This window comes from Phyllostomus discolor, chromosome 14 (genome assembly GCF_004126475.2).
Source record: "Phyllostomus discolor isolate MPI-MPIP mPhyDis1 chromosome 14, mPhyDis1.pri.v3, whole genome shotgun sequence".
Taxonomy (NCBI): domain Eukaryota; kingdom Metazoa; phylum Chordata; class Mammalia; order Chiroptera; family Phyllostomidae; genus Phyllostomus; species Phyllostomus discolor.
In genome coordinates this window covers 26,920,178-26,944,001 of record NC_040916.2, presented here as the reverse complement: position 1 = coordinate 26,944,001, position 23,824 = coordinate 26,920,178, and the positions used below count along the sequence as shown (strand labels likewise).

The 23,824-nt window shown below is 55.0% G+C and overlaps 1 protein-coding gene and 1 pseudogene across 1 annotated transcript; both read right to left on the bottom strand.

Annotated features, from left to right (window-relative positions):
- Nucleotides 1-8,755, bottom strand: LOC114489485 (butyrophilin subfamily 3 member A3-like). Its single transcript, XM_028503451.2, has 9 exons — nucleotides 8,660-8,755; nucleotides 8,100-8,441; nucleotides 6,147-6,431; nucleotides 4,417-4,617; nucleotides 4,286-4,306; nucleotides 4,179-4,205; nucleotides 2,945-2,971; nucleotides 2,508-2,534; nucleotides 1-734 (listed from the first exon to the last, which is right to left on the bottom strand). The coding sequence occupies exons 1-9, from the start codon at nucleotides 8,736-8,738 to the stop codon at nucleotides 1-3; spliced, it is 1,743 nt and encodes a 580-aa protein (XP_028359252.2). The 5' UTR covers nucleotides 8,739-8,755.
- A 4,835-nt stretch (nucleotides 8,756-13,590) lies between these two features.
- On the bottom strand, nucleotides 13,591-23,068 carry LOC114489484 (annotated as a pseudogene).
- Between the last annotated feature and the right edge of the window lie 756 nt (nucleotides 23,069-23,824).

The window sequence follows — 23,824 nt, the reverse complement described above, 5'->3', positions numbered from 1 at the left end:
TTAGAGAAGTCCGTCACTCAGTGTTTTTAGTGTTTTCCTGCTGAGACGTTTGCTGTCCAGGAGGCCCTCAGCTCCAGGCGGGGCAGCGAGAAGCAGAGATGTTTCTTCAGCCTGAGGGTCCCCATTCCCAGCAGCTGAGCCCGGGGCCACTGGGGTCTCCAGAGAGGGGTCAGGCCCTGGGTCAGGCACAAGGGACCTCCCCACTGCTTCCTGCACTGGGCAAATGGTCAAGGGAGTGGGATCCAAGGTCCAAGTATCAAAAACAGGCCTCAGAGGCCCAGAGAAGCGGGTGGGCGGGAAGGTGAAGATGTGAGACCCGCCGTGGGCATTGTAGAACGAGACCTCCCCCAGCTCACAGTCCAGGAACACCCCCACCTTCTCAGGGGGGCTGGCAACTGTCAGTCTGGAGCGGGTGTCCATGAGAGCCTCATAGTACTTCCCAGAATACCGCCCTATAACCCAGAATCCATTCTCAGGGTTAATTTTAACCCAGTGTTTCCTCTCCACGTCCTCCCTGCACACCCCAACACACCACTGTGCCCTGTCCCCCACCTCCACCTCCCAGAAGTGTCTCCCTGACGTGAAGCTCTCACAGCCCAGCACACAACAATTTTCCCAAAATCTCTCAGGGTTGTCTGGCAGGTTCTGCCGAGTGCTTGTCCACCACAGGCTCCTCTGGTCCCTAGAAACTCGGAGGTTGGGATGTGCTGTGTCCAGAGCCAGAATGACATCCGCTGCAGGGGGTGCAACATTGGGTATGGTCAGCCATGGGTCCCACCTCTGAACCTCTGCCCAGAGATGGAGCCCACAGCCTGGGCTTCCCAGCCTGCCCTGGACGTGACCCTCAGCTGTGCCAAGAGCACCCCCGGGCTTTTGTGATCACTGAGGAAAGGGAGAGTGAGCATGGTGGCTGTTAACATTTTTCCTATCTTTTCCCTCACAATGTCCTCTGTGGCATGGTCACAGGGGTTAGACGTCAGCCCTGGCCCTGCCCCCTGAGCTGGGGGACGTCCTTTCCTGCACAGTCTCTCTTTCCACAGACACCAGCTATGGACCATCTTGACTCTCAATTTCATATCTATACTATGGGGTTGCAAATACTAATCTCTGGGGAGGAATAGGACAAATGGGTGGTATACTGAGCCCCAGGCCGGGCACAGAGGAAGTGCCTGGTGTGACAACAGACACCGTGTCCCTCCTGTGCTCGGGGCCAGGCTGGGGCTCCATGTGCTCTGGGGTCCCTCCCCACCTGCCCCACCCCCTCTGGCCCAGGAGTCAGTCCTCCATGGACAGCACCCCTGGGCCCCTGGGCTCTGGTTACTGTGCGGTTTGGCCAAGGGGAGGCACAGGCTGGACACGGGAGGAGGGAGGCGGGGGGGCACAGCAGTGACCTCCACGTCCCCCAGGGAGATGTTCCACCCCAGCACCTCCCCCAGGAGCCCTCCTGAGCCCCAGCTGCCCCCTCTAGGCCACAGGGAGTCCTCCCTGTCCCTCTGCCCTCAGCCCAGGGGGGTCACAGCTCCCACTGCTGGGAGCCCTGGGGCCCCAAAATTCCTTGTTGGTTTCCCTATGTCACCCCACCTGTCACTGTGAACACACCCAACCCCATCTCTGTGTCAGGGATTTCCTTCACCTCTTCCTGCTGTGACCTTTGACCCACCTCACTGTCCTCAGCCAGCACACCAAAACCTCCAGGTGATGATCATCTGTGTCCCTTAAACACGGCCATGAGCACTTTTGTCACCAACAGCCAGAGTGACAGGGACACCGAGGTCAACTCCACACTGGGGACCGTGTGGATGATAAAGGGTCACCTGTCACAGGACCACCGGGAGGTGTGGCTGGTGCTGCCGCATTCTCTGTCCCTGTTCCTGTCAGTCATCAGTGCCCGAGTCACAGTGTGAGAAAGTGCTGTGAGGGGTGTGTTGTCAGGGAATGATCTGTGCAGGTTGTGGGGTCCTCCGTCCTCTCTGACCCTGCACCCCTGGGAGGGAATCACCCTACAATACAGTCTGTTCCAGTCTGAGGAGTTGTCCATATTGCTTTTAGTCCTTAAGACACCTTCTCCTCACTGTGGTCATTACCGTCAGACAAACACCCCCTTCAAACAGGCCGTCTGGTTCCTGTGGGTGCTCTGACGACACACAGTCACCACCTCACTCGGTCCTTGTCCCAGCCCTCACAGAGCAGCAGTGACTGTGGGACACGGCAGAACTCGGGGACACACAGGGGCAGGAGGGGAGGAGCTTGGTCAGGTCCCCCCTCCCCCTCCCTGCAGCCCCTCCCTGCAGCCCCCCACTCCTGCCTCTTCCTCCCACAGAGACCTGTGAGCCCCAGGGCACCTGCCGTCCCTGGGCCCTGGGCTCTGGGATCTCCGCATAGGTGGGCACACCTTTGAGACCACAATCTTGGGTCACCCACCAGAACTGTTCCAGTCAAGAGCTGGAGAGGAAAGAGGGAGCAGGGGCCCTCGGGGTTGTCCTGGGGACACAGAGGGACCCACTCACCAGGCTGGAAGAGGGCCGTCTTCCACTCTGGAAGGAAGGAGACACAGACAAAGAAAGGTCATTCTTTCTGTCCCCCCCCCCCCCACTGTCCTCACTGAGCCTCTTCTCTCTCCTCTCCTCCGTCCCCTCCAATGTCCACTCCCCTCATCTGCAGCTCTGCGGACCAGGCTGAACCCTCTCCCAGTACTGGGCTTCCCTCCGTCACACTGGGGCCGTGGGGACTCGACCAGGCTGTGCCGGGTGTGGGTGTGGGTGTCAGCAGGGTGAGGGGACACTGGGTCTGGAAGGTCCTCTCTGAGTGACCAGACAGGAGGGGGTGGTGCAGACACAGAGAATAAGCTTCTGAGCTGGATGGGATGGCTCCTCCCTCAGCAGGAAAGGCTGCACATGCTTCCCACACAGGAGCCGGGAAACCAGAGAGCCTCAGGCTCACTCACCTGCATAGGCCTGAGACCGCTCCTCACCTGCAATGGAGACAGACAGTCACCTGAAGTGTCATTTCTGAGTCGTTTCCTTTCTCTCCGTTGTGCCCCCCTGTGATCTTCCTGTGTGCCCCCCACCCTCCCCACCTCCTCCTCTGCCTGTTCCCTCCCTGGCGCCCCCTCCTCTTTCCATCAGCTGCAGCTCAGGACCCCCAGGCGCCCTGCACGGGCTGTCCCAGGGTTACCGCACAGCTGTCCTGTCCGTGTCTGTGCAGCAGTCACCTCTCATCCCTGCTTTAGCTTCTGAAGTTTCAGTGACCTTCTGACAACCACGGTTGGGGATAGTGAATAAAAGTTGCAGAAACAAACAATTCACGAGTTTTAAATTGCACATCAGTCTGAGCAGCGTGATGAGGTCCCCTGCTGTCTGCTCCGACCTGCCTGCCCCCGAGTCCAGCATGTCCACCCTGGGGCTCCCTCCCCTCTCTTACTCTCTGAGGAGCGTCTCTGTGACAGACGGACGGTCCCAGTATCACAGCACTGTGTTCAGCGAGCCTTATTTTACCCAGTAATGACCCCAACGTGCAAGAACAGTGATGCTGTGATGCTGCTGTGCCAAGGAGAAGCCTTTCTTTACGTGAAAAGGAAAAGCCTCGTGTATTCAGGGTTTGGTACCATCTGTGGTCAGACAGCCCCTGGGGGACCTGGACCACGACCCTGTCATATAAGCGATGACCAGGTTCTCCAGGACCTGGGTGTGTCTGTGCACACACTGCCCTGTGTACACACGTGTGTGTATCTGTGTGCTGGGGTTCATTCACCTCAATCTGTATTATTTCATCCCTACCTCAGGAAACAGCGGGGCAACCTAAGGAGAAAATTTCAGATACTATTTTTTCAGCAGTGACGGTAAGTCTGTGACAACTGACATGGCCACTCCTCTTTTTAAGACACTTTTCGCCCCTTCTGCCTTTTTTGTCAGTGGGCTTCAGAGTTTGTGAACCAAGCAGGGCGGGAAGGACTCACACTGAGTCACCGCCCCTTCCCCATCCCCCACTCCTTTCCGAGGTTCCCGGGGTGTGACGCGCGAGCGCCCCCTGGTGGAGGGACCGCAGTCCCCTCCCCACTGAGAAGACCATTGCCTGGTCCCCCAATTACAGTCCCCCTTTCTTCTCCTGGGAGGTTAGCGGGGAAGAAAGGGGCTGACTTATCTAAGCAGAGAGGCAGAGATGCGGGTCCAGGTACTCACGTGGTAGGTACAGGGTCTTTAGGCACCCTGCAGGGAACAACGTGAGGGGTCAGTGACACGGGTAATGCAGGGACCCCAGGATGTGTGGGCCGGGGATCGTCACTTACTGAGTTCGTCCTGTAGCTTCTCTGGAAATAAGCAGAAAAAGAAACTCCTTTAAAGGGGATGGAATAGAGGACCTGCGAGGTGGCTGGGGACTGTGGTGGGGAGGTGTTGACCACCTGCAGAGGGGCCTCACCTTTGGCACTTCGCTCCCGCTGCTCCTGGGCCTGAGCTGCTTCTTTCTCTGCTCGCTCCCTCTCCTTCTCCTGGGACAGGGCCTGGTTCTCCTTCTGCTGCCGCCACAGGAAGTACCACGTCCCTGCCAGGAGCCCCAGCAGAGCCGGCAGGGTCACGCCCAGGGCCACCACCCAGGGCTGCGCGTTCCAGAAGAAGGGGCCTGCGGAGGGTGAGCCTGAGCTGATGACCACCCTGGGTCTCAGAGTATCTGGGGACTGAAAACAATCGTTCTCTCCCCGAAGTGCCCAGAACTTTCACTGGCAAGTAACACTGCTGTCTTGCAGTAACTGCCTCTCACGTAGGAATATTTTTAATATAAAAGAACATATACAGGCCTGGCTGGTGTTGCTCTGTGATTGAGCGCAGGCTGAGAACCAAAGTGTCACAGGTTCAATTCCCAGTCAGGGCACAATTCTGGGTTGCAGGCCACGGCCCTCAGCAACCCCACATCGATGTTTCTCTCTCTCTCTCTTTCTCCCTCCCTTCCTTCTCTAAAAATAAATAAATAAAATCTTAAAAAAAGAGAACATGTACAAAGTCATTGAAATCTCTCCACTGCTCCTCCCTCTGCCATTTATTATCTTCTTCTGAGTCACTTAATCTGGGGATTAAAAACATGTACTTTGGGGCTAGAGGGTCTGGGTTCCAGTTCTGAGTCTTCCACCTGACTAGCTCTGTGACCTTGAACTAATGGCTTAACCATCTGTTCCTGGTGTCCTGATGGGTAAGAGGATTAAATTAGTGTTTATACAGTGCTTGACGCATAGTGAGTGCCATGCAAGTATTGGTTAAATCTTAAAAACATAAAAATATTTTTATTTTATCTTCTTTAAGGTGAAAACAGCACTGAATATTAGCGGGTCCACAGGTGGTTCCCTCTGCTCCCCTGGGTCTGGGCGACCTTCCCGCCTCAGCACAGGGGGCAGGTCTGTGTCTGCTCTCACAGGGCAGCGCCCCCTGCACACACGGCCCCTCGGGGGCACTTGCACCGTCTCTGACTCTTTGTTAAAATGATTGATGGTGCAGGAAATAACCTTTGTTTGACATGGATCATTTCACACAAATACAAAGTGATCTGTCAGATAATTCCCAAAAGTAGGATCTCGGATAACTGAATGACTACTCTGGATGAGGTGTCTCTACTGTCCCCAGTGAATTGTGCTCACTGACACCAAAAATGCACCAAACAATAGCCAGAAACCTGTAAGAGAGACTGTCCCCCACCAATTCCGCCCTCAGAATGTCTTACCAATCACCTCGTTTTTTCCTCTGTTGCCAGCCTCACAGGTGGAAATCACCTCCCTAGTCAGGGAGATCTGACACCTTTTCCTGAGTCATTTCCTGTTCTGTGAACGGATAATTCCTGTTCTCTGCTCATTGAAATACTTAGTTGTTTTATATTTTAAGAAGATTGGCCCTTTTTCTAAGATTTGTGTTGTGCATATTTTTCCCCTTTTCTCACGTCTTTGCTGATCTTGACCATTTGTCCCCAGTCCCCATCCCCTGGCACCGAGTGTGGCCACAGGAAATGCTCAGAAGGTGTCTGTGACACAAACAGCTTCATGGGGAAGGAGCAGCAGGTCCCTGCTCTGTCCCTTCTGTTCCCTGCACAGACCCAGGTCAGCAGCAGACAACCACACCTTCCCCCAGGGGCACCCAGGAGCCCAGAGCAGTGGGCAGGGCACTCACCTGCAATGGAAACCATGGATGATGACCTCTCCTGGCCCAGCAGGGGGTTTCTGATGACACAGGAGACCCCCTCCCCAGAGCCAGCTTCCAGGATCACAGAGGCTGAGGCTGCATAAAGGCCCTGGGGGTCTGCAGCCGCTGTGGCCACCTCAGCAGACAAGCTGTGTCCCCTGGCGTCTCTCCACTGGATCTGGGGCTGCGGGTACCAGCCGGCAGACGTGCACTCCACACGGATCCCTCCAGCCTCGTAGCCCTTCATTTCAACGTGGGGACCAGAGCCCAGCGCTGGGGAGGAACAGTGAGCCTGAATCCTGGGGAGCCCTCTGCACTGGTGGGGGTCTCCACAGCAGGGAGGGGCACACCCACCCTGGATGAGCCCAGCAGGGATTCCCCAGGAGCTGTCCCCAGAGTGTGCTGTGCAGGAGAGACTGACCCACCGTGTGACCACGGCCTGACCACCGCTGGACCCTCTTGCTGGATCCAGGGGGATCTGGGCCAGAACAGATGTTGTTTCCTCTAAATCCCCTTTAGAGACTGCTGGGCCCTCCCCTCCCCCGTGGCCCAGACATGCTGGTTCCTGGAACAGCCCCTCACCCCACCCTGGGCAAGCATGGAAGTGGTTCCCCCTTATCTGAAACAGGTCCCACCCCAGTGCCCCCGTCCATTCCCCCGTCCTGTGCCAGCCTCTGCCCTGCCATGTGGGGGAAGGATCTGTGCACTGTCTTGCTGCCACCCAAGCTGTGCTCTGTGTGCTTGTCCCCGTGGGAAACTCTGATGTAATTAATGCTGCAGGTGTCAGCCTCCTTTTGGAGTCCCTCCACCAAGGAAGTTTCTGTCACGTGACTGTGGAGAGGGGAACCTTCTCCACAGAGGAGCGCTGACCCAGGCCAGGAACTGTGGGGTTTTTCCTACTGACACTGAATCCCTAAACACAAGGGGAGCAGGGAGGGAAGCCCCTTACAGACCAGAGAGGACAGAGTCCTGTGGGGAGGACTCTCTTCAAAGGACCTGTGATCTACAGGGAGGGACAGTGTCTGGCTCAGGAGGCCCTGCAGGGACAAAACCAGGACCCCCCACAGTCCATCCCCTGCCGGGCTCCCCAGGGACCCACCAGGCAGGAGCCCAGGGTGGGGCTGTGTCCTGAGAAGGTGAAGGTGAAGGTGAAGGTGAAGTGAGGTGCTGCACTTTCACGGGGCAGCACCTCAGACAAGGTCACTCTGTCACTGGGACGGGTCAGGACAAGGTCAAGACCACTCAGCAGTCGGTCTGAGCACAGAGGAAGCAGGAACAGTGTGCAGACCTCAGCAGTGACCACCCTCCCCTGTCCTGGCTGGGAGTGACCCATGACACCCCTGCACCTTCCTGACAGCACCCAGCCCAGAGCAGAGCCCTGCTTCCACATCCCCCCAAGTCCCCTGACAGCCCAGGGGTCACACCGAGTCCCCCCTGACACCCCCTCTCTGAGACACCCCGGTTAACTCACATGTGTGTCCCCCCTCACTGCTCTAGGGATGGACACACCCTGTTCAACTGCACGTGTGTCCTGGGGCCTTTGGTTGGAGGGTGTGGGCACCACAGGTGCTGCCCCTGCAGCTCAGCCCCCTGGACCCACAGCAGCGGGCACCTGGGGGCCCACAGCCACTGTCCTGGACACACTGAACCCAAACACCTGTGTGCCACCTACTGCGGGGGCGTGTCCTCCTCCTTCCTGTCCCCGACCTCCACTTCCCTGCTGAGGCCTGGAGGGCGGCGTGAGGGAATCTTTACTGGATGCAGGAGGAGCCCTTCCTGGGGGACGACCTGGGTCTGTCACGGGCCTCAGAAGAGCAGGGAGGGAGGTGGGGGGGCCCTGGGAGACCCTTGGTGGTGAGGAGCCCTCAGTGCTCCCTGGTGGGCATGGACCCTCTGCCCTTGACTCCAGGGAAACAAGCATAGATCAAACCTGAGACTCACCTGCAACCTTCAGCTGCACCAGGGCATTTTCCAAGAAGTCTCCATCTTGGAAATAACACAGGTAGGTTCCACTGTCAGAGGCTCTGAGGTCCCGAATCCGGAGAGCAGCCTTCCCCACAGTGATGTCCTCTCTTAAAATCCAAGTTCTCCCTCGAAACTCTGCTGCCGGCGTGTCCTCCTGCCCGTGTGCGTATGTGTGCACTACCTGCCTGGGGCTGGGTCGCTCCCACCTCAGCTCCATGGTCTCAGCGCTCATCTCCGGGGACAGGTGACAGGGCAGCTCAGCGTCTTCACCCACCATGGCCAGGATGGGCTCGGGGGGTCCAACCACAGCAAACTGAGCTGGTCATCAGAAGGGGGGGCTCCGTCAGAGGGAGCTGGGGCCCGAGGGCCAGGGGGCGACCCAAGAGGGAGGGCGAGGTGAGAGACACCTAGACAGGAACTCAGTCCTCACACAGGTGGGTCTGGACGGTCCTGCAGGGGTGGGGGGCGGGGAGTCCAGGGTTCTGACTGGGCCCCAAGGGAAAGGTTCAGATGCACAAACACAGAGCAGGTCCTACCTGAGCAGGGGCTGAGCAGCTGGACCACGGCGAGGCAGACAGGGAGGGCCGGCAGACAGGGGACCAGGCGCCTCACCATCGTCCCTGCTGTGCAGAGAGAGACACCAGCAGGGGCTGGGTAGCAGTGACGACCTGGGAGAAGGCGGAGAATTCCACTGGAGACTCGGCCTCCTTGGGGCTGACCCTGGGTGCAACTGGGATCCCTACTGACAGGAGAACCTCCTCTGGAAATATCCTCTGGAGAGTCTCTTCACCTTGGATCCCAACATGGAAATCACCCAGGAAACATGGCACAGTAATGCAAGCACCTTCACCCTCACCAGCAGAGAGTCCTTGGGTCTCCTTTCAGAAAGGTGATCAGAATCCCTCCACTCGCCCACACTTCCCTGCCCCCGACAGCTGCCCACCCCCAGCATCACCCTCTGAGGAAGACAGGCCCCACTGCTCTGAGTCCCTGTTCCCACTGCTGCCCCCTGCAGGCCATGCCCCGCACAGCAGCCAGGATGTCCTGACCCCTCCCCTCCCTGCTGCTCAGCCCCTCCCAGGGGCCCCCATTCCATCCAGAGCAGAAGCTGAGTCCTTCGCACCCTGTGCTTTTACAATTACCTGAATGTTTTAAATTAAAAGTTTTCACAGTGTGGGATGTATTTCCACTTATTTCTGGAGATATTTATTGTTTTTTAATCCTGATCATATACAAGTTTAAAATAACCCAAATAATATTAATAGTAATAACAATAATAAAATAAAAATTTATGTTATAACAGAAATCATATACTTTGCTTCACATGAATGTAAATATTACTGAATGTGATATATATATATATACACACACACACACACAGTCACACACACTGGCTTAAGAATGTTTTCATTTGCAAAAATTAATCTCAAAGAAGACAAATCAGGCATTATCACAAAGGCTTATATTTAAGTGTGTTCACCACGGTAAAATCTGCAATAGCAAAGTGTAGATACAATTTAAATAGCCAAACTACAACTAATTTTGTTACAAATACATAGAAAACCTTTTTATAAAAAACATGATTCCTAAACCAACAACCCACACAATCTCAGTGGTGCAAAGCTGAAGGCTGTTCCTGTGGACCAGGAAGGAGAAACAGGTGCCCACAGTGACCACTGCCATTCAGTACAGGGTTGGGAGTCCTGGCCACACTGATCGGACAGGACAGAAAAATAAAAATCATATAAATCAGAGAGGAAAAAGTAAAATTCTCACCATTTTCAGATGACATGATATAAAATAGAGTAAAGCCTGAAGACTCCACCCCCCAAAAAAAAGAACCTATTAGAACTACTATGAATTGAGTAACATTCAGGATATAAAAGCAGAAACCTGCTGCATTTCTACACAGCAACATTGAATATTCAGAATCAGATATTCTTTAAATCCCATTTTCAATATCACCCAAAAGGACAAAGTCCCTAGGGCTAAATGTAAGTAAAGAGTGATGTACCTGCACAGTGACGACTGTAGGACAGTGAGGACAGAAACCGAGGAAGACACAAATGAGTGGGGACATGCAGTGTGCTGGTGTTGGGAAGGGTTCATATTGTCCCAATGTCCGCACTGCCTAAGGCAACACACAGACTCAGTGCAATCCCTACTACAGTACCAACCACCTACTTCTCAGAAGCACAGCAACTAACCCTAAAAAGCATGTGGAAACACAGAAAACTCTGAACAGCCAGAGAAACCCTGAGACAGAAGGAAGTCGGTGGTGCCATGCTCCCTCACATGACAGGACATCACACGTCTGCACTGAAGACACAGCAGGACCTGGCAGGACAGCAGTCACCAAAGTCAAAGGGACAGACCAGAGAGCCAGCAACGAGTCCTCGTTTCTGTGGACAATCGGTCTGAGGTGAAGAGAATCTCTCCAAAATGCTGTTGTCAGACTTGGACGGATACGTGCAAAAGGGTGTGACTGCATCCCTTTCCTAAACCAAGTACAAAGAAGAACACAGAATAAAATTAAAGATTTAAATGTAAAATCTGAAACCATAAAACTGGATGAAAACATGGGCAATTAATTCTCTAACATCACTGTTCACAATATCATTTTGGGCATGTCCCCTTGGGCAAGGACAAAAAGTGAAAAAATAAATGAGTGAGACCATCTCAAAGTAACAAGTGTTTGCCCAGCACAGGAAACCATCAACAAAATGTAAACACCATGCAATAAATGAAGAAGATATTTGCCAATAATACAATTTAAAAAGTGTTTAGCCCTGAATGATGTCGCTCAGTGTGTTGAGTGCCAACCTGTGAACCCAAATGTTGCCAGTTCGATTCCCAGGGAGGGCACAGGCCTGGGGTGCAGGCCAGGTCCCTGGTAGGGAGCATGTGAGAGGCAACCAACCAATGTTTCTCTTGTAGTTCAATGTCTCTCTCCCTCTCTTTCCCCCTCTCTAAAAATAAATAAATAAATAAATAAAATCTTCTAAAAAAGATTCCATTTATTTATTTTTAAAGAGGGAAGGTAAGGAGAAAGAGAGAGAGAAAGAGAAACATCAATATGGGGTTGCTGGGGGCCGTGGCCTGCAACCTAGGCACCAACCCTGACTGGGAATCGAACCTGCGATGCCTGGTTCGCAGCTCATGCTCAATCCACTGAGCTATGCCAGCCAGGGTAATAAATGGAATCTTAAACTAAACAAATAAATAAAATAAAAAGCAGATAGTAATAGTACTCACTTTTTAAACCATGTTTAATATTCAGAATTTATAAAGAACTCATACAACTAAACACCAAAAAAACAAACAATCTGATTTAGAAGATGAGCTGTGGACCAGAATGGACATTTCTCCAAAAAGGAGGTACAGACACACGGCCTGGACCCCCTCTGTGGGCAGACACTGTGGAGTCATGCATTCCTCAACCGTTGTGTGTGTGGATGCTGCAGATTGTTCTATGTCACAAGTATTGCTTTAACAATCTTCTTTACACAGACATCTTTTTATATCCTCACACAAGGCCATTTTTCTCCATTACTTTCAGAGGGAGCAGAAAGATGAAGGAGAGAGAAGGAGATAAATAGATGAAGAGAGTGGGCGGGAGAGAGAAACATGGACATGAAGGAGAAACATCAGTTGGCTGCCTCTCCTAGGCTGTGTAATCTGGGGATGGAACCCAACACCCAGGTTTCTGCCCTGACCAGGAATCGAACCCCCAGCCTTTTGGTGTGTGGGATGATGCTCCAACCAACTAACCCACACTGGCCAGGGTTTTACAATTAATCTTTAAGACACACACCTGGTAACCCACCCCACTGTTCTTTCCACATTATTTCTGTAAATGATGACCTGCTAACTTATATGTGACTCAGATAAACAGCCGGTTTGCTGAAGAATTCCAGACACTGACTTCAGAAGGAGCTCAGTCCACCCTCAGACATTCAGCTCTGGGAGGTTTGCTGACCTGACCAGGAACCTGAACAGACTGTGTTGCTTGCACATTGTCCCCTCGACACAGAACTCTCAGCACCCTCCTTTCCGTGTCTTTGTTGTGTTTTTGTTTCCTTCCTTCTCTCTCCTTACAAAATCCCCTGTCTGTGTCCATTGTTCAGATTTGTCAGGACAGACCCCTGTCTTCTCCAGCTGTGGGTCCTTGAATGGACCTACTTTCCTCCCACCAGGCCTTGTCTCTCAATTACTGGCTTTTGAGCAGCAGGCAGGTGAACCTGGGTTTGGTGTCCACGTCTGTTCTAGAATCTCCTAGAACACGTCCCCAGAGACGAGCAGGAGAGACTGTGAGGGGCCTTGCTCCTCTCTGACCACAGGAAGTTCCCAGGGACGGGCAGCTGTCCAGCTCCCTGGTTCCTGTTGTCTCCCTCCCATAGGTGTCCCAGTGCAGACCTTACCTGCCCTGCTCCACGCTCCCCTGTGCCCTCACCTGCAGGCTCACAGCCCCACACTCCTTCTCTGGGTGCAGGACACCCTGCAGGCTCCCCTGGCTTCTCAGCTTCTCTCCTAAAGGGGCTGGCACCCTGGCTTTCACCAACTGCCCCCAATTAACCTTGACACTCCCAGATGAAAATCACAGAGCAAAGGTACTCCAGAGCTCTTTATTATAGGTGAGTCTCTGACATGGATGAAAGGGTGGGGAAGGAGAAAGGGTGTCCACCAAGGGAAACAGGGCAAAAGTCTCTCTTTGAAAACACTTGTTCTCTGATTGGTTCAGAGCCTGGGTCTCATCAGTTGCTGGGCAGAAACCAGCGGGCAAGGTTGGCATGAACAGGGACCCCAAGTTGGATGGGGCAGTGCAGACCAGCTCCAGCCCTGACTCCCTCCCTCTGGGTCTCTCTGTGTGCTCACCTGCGTGAATCAGTCCTGGGTGTGGGGGGGTATGAGCAGTATCTCACTGCACACACCTGCTTCGTGTCACTTGTGTCACAGTGTGTTTAGCAGAGGAACCAGGACAAAGCAGCAGAGGGCAGAGTGTGACTGTGGCTGATGGACTGTGATGCATTCCATCGTGTGAATGTAGGGTCTGGGGTGGAGGTGGCTGCTCCCTGTGCCCCATCTGTTCCCTGCTGCTTCTCAGTGAACAGACCTTGTTTCTGGGGGGAAGGTACTTCGTGTGTCCATCCCTGTCAATGACGGGAGTATCTAGGGCACAGGAGACAAACACAAGGCCGGACGACCAAAACCGACCCTCTGCTTCATTTGATCCAGCCCAGCAAATAGTTTCTACCCGGCATCAGTGCCGAGCTCCTTGCCCCTAATAAGGAGCAGTTACATTTATACGGTCCTAAAATTACATTCTGCCCTTTGAAGGCAACTGTGAAGCTGATGTTATCTCCAGTGAAAATGAGTTTGACAAACCTGAATTCTAGGGACTAATTTTGAGCTGATGGTTTGCAGGTTGAAGTTGTTGGTTGTGTTTCTCAAGAGACCCACACTCCCCCTACTTCTTCCTTCCTGTTGGGTGGACACCATCTCTGGAGCTGGAGCTCAGCAGCCATCCTGTCACCAAGAGGCCACCTGGGGATGGAAGCCACACACGGAGAGGGCAGAGAATGGAGACAGGTGGAGGCTGGGGTGTGGACGCCTCTCTGAGCTCTCAGACCAGCTCGGGACCGCCGCCCTCTGGGGTCATCTCACATGAGAGGAACATGGACCGTGTTTAGTTGAAGCCCCTGGCACCTGTGGTTTCTGTTATCAGCTGCAGAACACGGTTCTTCCCGCCCCACCCCCTCTGTCAGCAGTTTGTCAGGAAAACTACAAACACAGAGCACAGCTGAGAGAATGTTTCAATGAACACTGAATATACCTACTGCTTGTTTTTTACTAGTTTCTCTTTTTCCTTTTATAAACTGCACTATAATTTTAAAAATTGAATTCATTGGGGTGATATTGATTTACAAACTCAGCTTTGAAGTGTAGAACCCAATAAAACTTCATCTGCTCACTGCTTTGTGCACCTGTTGTTGCAAGGAAAGTCCCTTTCTGTCCCCATTTTTTGTCCCTTTGCCCACCTCCACCCACCCCTCCCCCCTGGCTGTCACCACACAGGTGTGTGTGTGTGTGTGTGTGTGTGTGTGTGTTTCTGGCTCATTCCTTCACCTTCTTCCACTCAGCCCCCCAGCCCTCCCTTCTGACGGCTGTCAGTCTGTCCTGTGCATCCAGGCCTCTGCACACCTGCTGTTGAGAGTCCACAGTGCACGTTTATAACTCACGCTTACTTCATAGTCATCCATCCTTCTGCTGATGTCCCTATGCTTAGTTATCTGCAGCCTTTTAAAGTAAGCTGGGAGCGTCAGCACACCTTCCCCTGGGAGCGTCCACACACACCTGTCACACAGAACTCAGTCTGAAATGCGTGAGGCACTAAAGCTGTGTTTAAAATGTGGATGTAGGAGTAATTTTCAGTTGTAATTTCAAAATACTCAGTGGGTATCCCTCACTTCTAAATGTGTAGTCTCCCTCCTTTTATGGACAGTCTGACCCAGGTCCCTGGCCCCTCCTGCTAAGGTCAAGGCCACCTCCAGTGTTCTGTCAGCAGGATGCTCCCCACAGCCTGACACAGGACAGGCTCCAAGTCAGGCCCCTTCCCTTGGTCCCCTGGCATCTGATGACAGAGGATCTGGCTTCACCGCTGATGCCACAGCAGGGGACTGTCGTTCCTGGGGACCTGTAGGATGTGGGCCTCCATGAATCCCCTGAAGAATGGCAGTGTACCCTGAGAAAAAAAGACAACCACTAACAAGGGGTCTTGGTGGCTACCTGGGCTCACACACATCGAAGAACAGAGCCTGGCGGCCATTTCTGCTCAGGGTCCCTCCCACAAACTGGACGTCAAGGAGAGGCCTGCACTGGGCTGCGGGCCCCTCACTGACTCTTCCCACACGTGATTCTTCCCGCGGAGCCCGCCCTTCTGCGGACCTCCCGGAATCCCACTTCAAGCAATAGGACCCCGGCTTCCAATTCCAGTCACAGGAGTGCAGCCCCGGCCAATCACAGCGGCTCAAACAGGACAGTGGCCTTCGGACCAATCAAATTGTAGATCTGGAGTCCTTGTTTGCTTGACAGCGGACCAATGAGGGACTAGGAATGGAATTTCTGTCCAGGTAACCAGCTCCCCTCTGTGTCGGAGACGCAGGTTCTCTTCCCACCTGGGACTGAACCCGGAGCAGAGGGGGCACATCTCTCCCGGGGCAGAGCAGGGGCGCAGAGCTGACTGGGGGCAGCTGTCCAGTCACTCAGTGGTCTGGTCCCTGGGTCTCCTGTCTCCAGGACAGTCCCGCAGCCCCGTTCCCACGTCGCTGCTCCGTCCCAGTGGAGCTGATTTGCAGGGAGCAGATCCCTTCCCTGCCCCCCAGTCCGGGGGTCACTGTTGCTGTTGAATCGGCCGGGACCGTGGGCGCCGGCAGGGAGCTGCGGACAGGCCGGCGGTTGGCCCAGAGGGTAAATCCAGCGGGAGCCGGGCCCTGCGGCGCAGAGCACCGGGGCTGCACGAGAACTCTCCCTGCCCGTGGTCTGGCGGGGGCGACAGGCGCGTCCCTCCCAGCCAACCCCACGGGGGACTGGGCGTGGCTTTCCTGCCCAGGTCAGGCTGCAGCCACAGAGTGGGGGGGGGGAGCCCCTTCTCTGAGGGCCCCCTGCTGTCTCACCCACAGATTCATCCACCGAAAGCTTTGCTGCTACAAGTCGTATCAGCAAGAGGGACGCGCCCGAGCTTCGTCGGGAGCACCCCGGTTTCTCTGACACAGAGAAGTCACCTCGTTCCCAACCTGGATGGGAGCTTCTGGGCAGATGGTTTCTCACCTCTTTAGAGTTTCCCGGGATCCAGGGCCCCAGGTGCAGTTCTCTCCCAGACCTGTGGGCGGCGCTGGGAGGGAAATGTGTGTGACGTGGGCCAACAAACAGAGACATATCCAGTTTTCACCTGGGCATTGCAGATAATCTGTTCTGCACCGTGTGTGACGGGCGTGGGGGGTGAGGAGTGTGGATGGGGCGGTTATTGGGAGCCAAGGTCAATGCCCTCCAGAGATGTTCGTCTCAAATGCAGGGAGGGCAGTGTCTCACTGAGTCAGGGCACCGGTAAAGGCTGGTCCCGGGCCTGAGATAAGGAGCAGGTGCCTTCCGATCCGAGTCTGTGTGTTTCATAATTACACTGCCCCTGAGGCCAATTTGTGGAAAGTGTCCCCAGTTTCAGATGCCCAGGGCCTGCTGAATGTTTGACACTATCTGCCCACAAGTCCTGTACCTGTTTCACATTTGCACACTTGAAGAAATGGAGTTAGAGACACAGGCAGCTGCCCAAGCCTCTGGTTAAATAAAGAGAAAGATGTAAAGACACACGGAAATTTCCATAGTTGTGTATCCTAAAACTCACCTGATCCACTCCGTTACATTGCATCTGACGTCTGTTATTTCCACTGTGGGATAAGACGCTGTCTCCTCACTGCACTAGACTTCAGGGAAAGCCCGCAGTTGGAAACGTATTTGCCGGCGCAGGGCCGTCTTCTCACCCCTTCGGCCCTTCCTCCAAGTCAAGCCCCAGAGTTCACCCTGTCTCCGACACCCTCCCTGGGGAGGATCAGCGGGAGCCCTTCCTCCTCCGGGTCCCGCCCCCCCCCCCCCCCCCCCGTCGTGCTCAGCAAGGCGAGTCAGCTGCCGGGATCCACAGACCAGCCTGAATCGATGCCCGGATAATCAGTGGCGAGGAGTTACCGTCATTAGAGGAAGAATAACTGGACTAATCCTTGCTCTCCACTGGGCGCATGTGTATCAGACAAGTTGCTGATGCAATCGCGTCGTAAAGCAAACACCGAAATCTCAGGGGATTCTACGTACGTTTCTTTTTCTCTGTCGTGGGTCTGCAGCGCACGTGGTGCAGCTGGGTCGGCGGGCTCGCTGGGGCCTGGCTGATGGGGGGCTGCAGGTGGGTCCCGTCAGCTCCGTGGGTGTCTCCATTCCGGGGCCGGAGCTACAGGACACGTGCGCCATCTCTCTCCCCAGTTCTCGCCCCCTCTCCATCCGATCAGTGTCCCCCAGCTCCTCCTCCCCACCCAAGTTCCTCCAACTTCTCAGACGAGGATCTTGAGGCTCCTGCGCCCCCTAGTGGTCGCGGCGCTTCACTGCAGTCCGGGCGCCTGGGAACTGCCTGCGAGCTCCGTCCAGCGGGGAGTCCCGCCAGGTTCCCACCAGTTTGTGTAATATAAATGCAGATCGTTTTTTAAAACTGCGATACACGGTGAGAAACACAGTTTATATTGGAACTGAGGAGACACACTCAGATGTATATATATACACACACACGCTTTATGGTCTCATAGTTCAGCTCGAGTTCCTCACATAAACGTCGCTCACTGCGCAGTGTGTGCGTGTCCCCCACCAGCGGCGCAGGCCCTGCAGGTGGCGCTGCTCCGGGAGGACCGTCTGTCCGCGGGAACGCGGCGCCCCAGGCCCGCGGGGCTCTGCTCTGCTTGTCCAAGGGACCGACTTTGAAACTCAAAAATTGAACTTCAAATTCTAGGTTTGGACATGGGTTTTTAAAAATAATTCTGAAAGCTAAAACCCCACATATTTCTCTTCATATCAATGCTGTCTCCCTCCCGTTTCCCGTGGAGACAGAAGCGGGTCAGTCCCGTGTTCTGGCCAAATGCACGGACGACGGAAGCTCCACTTGCGTGTCTGCGGGAAGGCCCTCTGCTGGTTTGCCTGCGCGGTGACGCCATCTCCTCTGACGGCCTCTCCTCCGAGCTCTTTCATTCCGTGTTTCAACCGCACACGGAGAGGGGCGGAGAAGGACCCCCGTTACTTAATGAGGGCCGCAGGGTGGGAGCCCGGGCTCTCCACCACACCCTGCGGGGTCAGACCGTGTTATTGGGGGAAACAACTGTCCAGGCCACACGCCCTGCAGACAGAGTAACTGCTGCGGAGTCAGAGAGGCCAGGGCCGCTGCAGCCACAGCAGAGGGTGCTGGTAGTGGGGGGGTGGGGGGGATGGGAGGTTGGGAACAAAGGCTCCTGTGGCCCTGGGCGGCTGCTCCAGGTTCCTCCTGGCTGAGCTGTGCTGTCACTTGTGTAGAAAGGGGCTTATCTGTCACTTGGAGGCAGACTCCCCTCCATGGACCGCGGGGGTGAGCCCCTCTCTCCCTCAAACTGCTGAGCACCGTCTCTGGCAGACGCAAGTTAAATCACTGCCACCAACTGGTTTCACAAACTGCCCCTGGAGAAGAGGCTGCTCTCCCTGGGGGAGCTCTGACTCGGGTCAGAGGAAGACCAGGGCTGGAGGTGAGGGCTTCCAGGGAAGCAACAGACAGGACACACAGGGACAGTCCCTGGACGTGGGTTGATAATGAGAAGGGACAGACAGTGACAAAATAAGAAAGAAGGAAATTCTCACACAGTAAATTCCCCTAAGCAGAAATTGAAACCAGAATTATCTATTTATCTGGACTTTGAATTTTAAGATGCCTCTCCCTCTGTTTTACTCTCAAGACTCTGGTGCTGCAAGTGAAGAAGGTTCTGGAACAAATCAGTGACCTCAGTGACCTCACAGGGTGATCTGACCACAGACCCCTCACTGGGCAGGTCAGGGTGGGAGTGAGGCCCCAGGCCGATACGTCCTTGGTAAGAGGTTTTCTTCACCTTCAGCAAACTCTGTCCACTGCCCTCGGGCCCCTGGATTAACCTGCGTTTGAGGGGCAGAGGTCACCCTGTTCCTCAGCCCCTGGGAGAGTGGCCGCCCTCCAAGGAGCTCGGGGTCTTGGTCCCTCTCCTTCCTCCCTCCTTCCTTGCACCCTCATGTCCCCTCAGTGCACACACGACAGAAGCTGCCCACCTGTCATTCCCCAGAGCGGTCAGGTCCTCCCCCCAACGACGGCAGTCGGCCTCAGATTAACTCTCATGAAAACTCTCTGCAGGATTCCACGTTCTCACGTCAACAGACATGAGCATCCAGGCTTCTGTTAAGCCAACGTAACAAACTGAACAATGGCACTAGCATTAATTTTGCTTTCCAAAGAAGTTATTTTTCACAAATAGTGTTATTTACATTAGCATGTGATCAGTTAATCTCTATATTTAAATACACATATAAGTAAATATGTCTTCAAAGCTTTTTCAGTCCAGCATAGTAAATACTGTCAGATGTAAGTGAAATGAGCAAAACCTCTTCAGGGTGCTCAGTAATTCTCAAGTTTTTAATGCATCCTGAGAACAAGAAGCTGCAAACTGCTGGCCTCTCCACTGACCCTGACCTTGAATGAATGTGGTTCACACTCACCTGCTCAGCCAGGACCTTAAACCTGGGGCCATCCTCACTGACCCAGAGGATTTACTGCAGGGACACCTGAGCCAGGTCAGATCCAGGATGGCCTTGTCCATTATCCTTCTGTCCTTGTCTGTCATCTGTCTGAACCTGGAAATTTGCTGTGATGGCTGGAACTCTAGGGGATGGTGGGGATGGACCTTCAGGTGCTGGACCCCTGGCTGTCATGGGGGGGCCACCACCCCAACAGCCTGGGCCCTCCCAGCTCTCGGTCCCCATTCTTCCACCTCTGACCCCCAGTGGTGGCTCCTCACACCTCAGGTCCTGGTGCATCCTGCTGTCCTCACCTGAGTCCACAATGTCTGGTGTCACCTCAGGTCCCATGCTGACAGGTCGCCCTGATGTCAGAGCAGCAGCCTGTCAGCCTGTCACTGTCCCACATTGTCCTTGGTTGGGAGCCACGTGGAAGCACTGGCTCCCCTGAGACTGGTCCCTGCCCCGAGGGGACAAGCTCACCAGCTGCTAGAACAACAGCCTGAGCGGGGGATGGGCTGGGACAGGAGAGGGGTCCCAGGCCTGTGGGACAGGTTTTCTGGTGTTCCCAGAGGGAGAGGCCGAGTCCTCTGGGTGCTGTGCTGTGTGAGCAGGGACAGCCAGGGCTTCTCTCCTGGGCTCTGAGACCAGGGTGCTGGCCTTGGTGGCTGTGGTGGGTCCCTGCTCCATGGAGAACCAGCCCACCCTCAGGCACAGTGAGCCCCTGGGCCCCCGTGAATGCTGGGCAGAGGAAGGGGGGGCTGTTATCAGACCCCAGCCTGAGGAAGGACCTCAGGGGCCCAGAGAATAGTGAATGGGGGCACGTGAAGATGAGTGATCTGTCCCTCCTGTCACAAAAGGAGACGTCTCCAGATCGTAGTCCAGGAGGATGGCCACCCAGCGAAGTCGCTCCTTCAGGGGAAGGGTCTTCTCTGGAGAGGACAGGACCCCGCACTGGTGTCCAAACAGCTCCAGGACCCAGACGCCATTGTGAGGGACCAGCAGGGCCTCCCCTTCCCTCTGCACAGGGTCTGCACAGACCCCATGGCCACAGAGTCACCTTCTCCACACCCACCTCCCAGTCATGTCTCCCTGAGGGAAGCTGTCCCTCTCCAAGACACACGGGCCTGCAGTGGAATCTCTCGGGGTTGTCGGGCTGGCTCTGCCTGGAGGGGCCCAGCCCCACCCTCCTCTGGTCCTGGGACAGGAAGAGCTCGGGGTGGGCGGTGTCTGGGTCCAGGAGCACGTCAGCTGCACAGGAAGTTCAGGGTGAGGCCTGCGTGCTCAGGGGGTACCAGGAAGCAGGGAGACATCCTTACAGAGTGGTAGCCTCCATGAAGGCCCCGTGATCCCAGACCCTCGGCAGCTCACAGAGGAGAGCCCTGAGGCTGCATGTCCACCTGCTGAGTGAGGGGGCGGGGCCTCAGGGAGAGCACACCTGGGCACTGAGTGAGCAGAGAGCTTAGCAAAGGGGCTGAAGTTAGTGTCTCCTACTTTCTCTCCACGTCCTGAGATGTGCCCCCTTTTCTATCACAAACAGATGGTCTCTGGGACTCTGTTTGGTTGCAGACGTCCCAAACTGGCTTCATACACCGGGGACCCTGTCCCCTCCACCTCCCAGTGAAGCACCTCGGGCCACTCACCTGCCCCCAGAACTCGGGACCTGCTGCCTCACAAGGAGATCCCGACCTCCTCGTCAGTGACGTCTGCTCCTCCTCTGTGCCCCTTGTTCTTGCCCCAAACCCCTCAGGGAGAGGATCTCCTGCAGGTGAGGACCTACAGCCCCCCAGTTCATGGGTGGTTTTCTTTTGAACAGAGGATGTCAAACTCATTAACAAATACTTTCATTTTTGTCACTTGACAGGGAGACAGAAGAGCAGAAGCACCTGCAGTCCCCGTGGGAAGGACCAGGTGAATAAAAACCAACAACTGTCACCAGCCCCGCTGAGCGGCCTTCACTGTGGCCTGGTTAGTGCAACCACCTCCCTCATCTTCTTCCAACATCCGTGCAGTCTGTCCTCACACAGCTCCCTCCTCCAGGTCACCTTGCTGCTCTGCTCCTGTCCCTGCAGCGGCTCCTGTCTCACTGAGACTCCACCACAGGCTCCCTGTGACCTGCTTTGCCCCGTCTGGTCTGGGCCCCTTCCAGGTCCGCACTCCCTCCTCCCATTCTCCCTGCACTCAGTCCCTCCACCGACATCTGCCCCCCGGGTTCCCCAAAACTGCGAGACATGCTGCTGCCTCAGGCCCCAGGCACCTGCCCCTCCTGCTCCCTGGTGCTCACCCCTCACGTGCCCTGTTGTCCCTTCTCACAGGAGACTTCCCTCACCTTTCCGGTTCCATCACCGGTCCCCTGCCTCTAGCCTCCACACACTCTCCCCAGATTAATTTTTCTACAGCAGTGATCACCACCTGATATAATAGTTGAATTATTTTACTCAATGAGTTAAGTGTTTTATAGGTTACTTTCTGCTTCTGTACAATATGAGCCCCTTGATGGTAGGGATGTTTATGCATTTTCTTCCCTGATTTATCTCCTGTTTCTAGAACTGAGCCTAGAACATATGTGATCCTTGCTAAGTGTTTGTTGAGTGACTTTATGAGTGTCTATAGATACTGACTGTCCCAGGTCAGTGTTTGAAATCCCCAGGGGCAGGAGGGGAGGCTTCAGCATCAGCACCACCAGGTGCAGACAGCCCCCTGCCCCCACCGCTCTCCATGGTGTGTGATTGTCCTGAACACACAACCGTAGCTGCAGCATCAGAACCACAACAGGGAAAATGAGCAGATTTACCCTCAGAGACGAGGCTCCTCCTCCTGGGATGGGAGACCCTGTGATGCCCCCTGTGAGGGGGGGGAGAGGCCTCAGCTCAGCTGCAGCCTGAGCTCCTCAGGGCCCAGGACCCTCCCAGCCCCGCCCCTCCTCCAGCCCCACTCAGGCTCCCAACTGTCTGCTGAGGGTCCTGCATTCACTGGCTGGGCCCCCAGAGGGCAGGGAGCTGACCTGGAAGGAAGACCCCAGAGCCCCTCTCCTGGCCCAGCAGGTGTTGTTGACGGAGCAGAGCTGCTCCTCACAGATCTCTCCCTGATGGTCACAGCCATGGTGACCCTGCGGAGGCCGTCTGTGTCCTCTGTATAAGCCTCCTCCAGGGCGGGCATGAGCTCACCATAAGGGTCCCCCCACACTGCTCGGGGCTCTGGGAACCACCCTGTGGAGGTGCACTCCAGCCAGACACCCCATCCTCATGGCCCATCATCTCAATGAGGGGCTTGGATCCCAGGCCTGTGACAAACATGTCTAAAATGTCTAATCCTAATTCATGTGACAGACAAAGACCCTTAGAGATCTCTGAGCAGTAGCCTGAGCACGCTCTGTGGGGTTCCACCGTCTCCCCTGCTCACGGCCCCACTGAGCTCACTGTGCTTCTCAAGACCGGATGCCCACAGCTCAGCAGGACACGCCCCCTCACTGGGCCCTCGGGCAGGAGGAGGCCCCCTGCCAGGGCAGAGGGGTCCTAGACAAACACCTGCTGGTCTGTGGGGGCCTGAGGCTCAGAGAGAAACTTTCTCCAGGAGTCACAGTGCAAAAGAGCCACCAAATGAAATGCCACACCTGCCACCACCAGGTGCATGATGACCTACTGTAGCACCTGCCTTGTGGAAATGACAGTGGTGGATGCCATTGTCCTGGGCTGTGACATTGTGAATGACCAGGACCACCCTCCCCTTGCTCACAAACGTTGTTTGTCCTTGTTACTGCCTCAACCGGACGCTGCGCTTACCCCCTGCAATGGCCCCAAAGCAATCGTTCTAGGACTGGGACTCTGTCCTCATGTCCTTCCTCTCACCTGACTTGTTCCCCCACATCTGTCCCTGTGAGAACGACCCCAGACGTGCCCAGCCTTGGGGGTCTCAGCTCCTCTGACAGCAGCAAGAGGGGCCTCTGGGTCCCGACACTGCAGGAAGCGCAGCTCTGCCAGCAGCCAGAGTCAGGAAGACACACTGGTCCCTGGGTCCTCAGCGAGCACCCAGTCGGTGACTCCTGGACTTGAGGTCAGTGACAGCCCTGCTGGACCTCTGACCTACAGAGTCCAAGGGTAGTAAATGGGTGCTGTGTCAGGCCAGGAAATGCGTGGGTATGTATCACAGCAGCAACACAAAACCAATATAATTGGGATTTTGTGAAAATGTTGCAAGGAGCTAAACCATGAATCTGTGGTGAGTTGTCTCTGAGAGCTTAATCTAGAAGTGCATTGAACAGTGAAGATTACTGACAATTTTTTTAAAAAAGATTTTATTTATTTATTTTCAGAGAGGGGAAGGGAGGGAGAAAGAGAGGGAGAGAACATCAATGTGGGATTGCTTCTCAGTGGGGGTTGCGCCCCTTA

Coding starts and splice junctions, on each gene's coding strand:
- LOC114489485 (XM_028503451.2), bottom strand. CDS start 8,738: ATGGTGAGGCGCCTGGTCCCCTGTCTGCCGGCCCTCCCTGTCTGCCTC. Junction 6,432..8,099: donor GGTGCAGCTGAAGGTTGCAG/GTGAGTCTCAGG, acceptor GTTCCTCCCCAG/CGCTGGGCTCTGGTCCCCAC. Junction 735..2,507: donor GACGGCCCTCTTCCAGCCTG/GTGAGTGGGTCC, acceptor CACCCCCTGCAG/CGGATGTCATTCTGGCTCTG.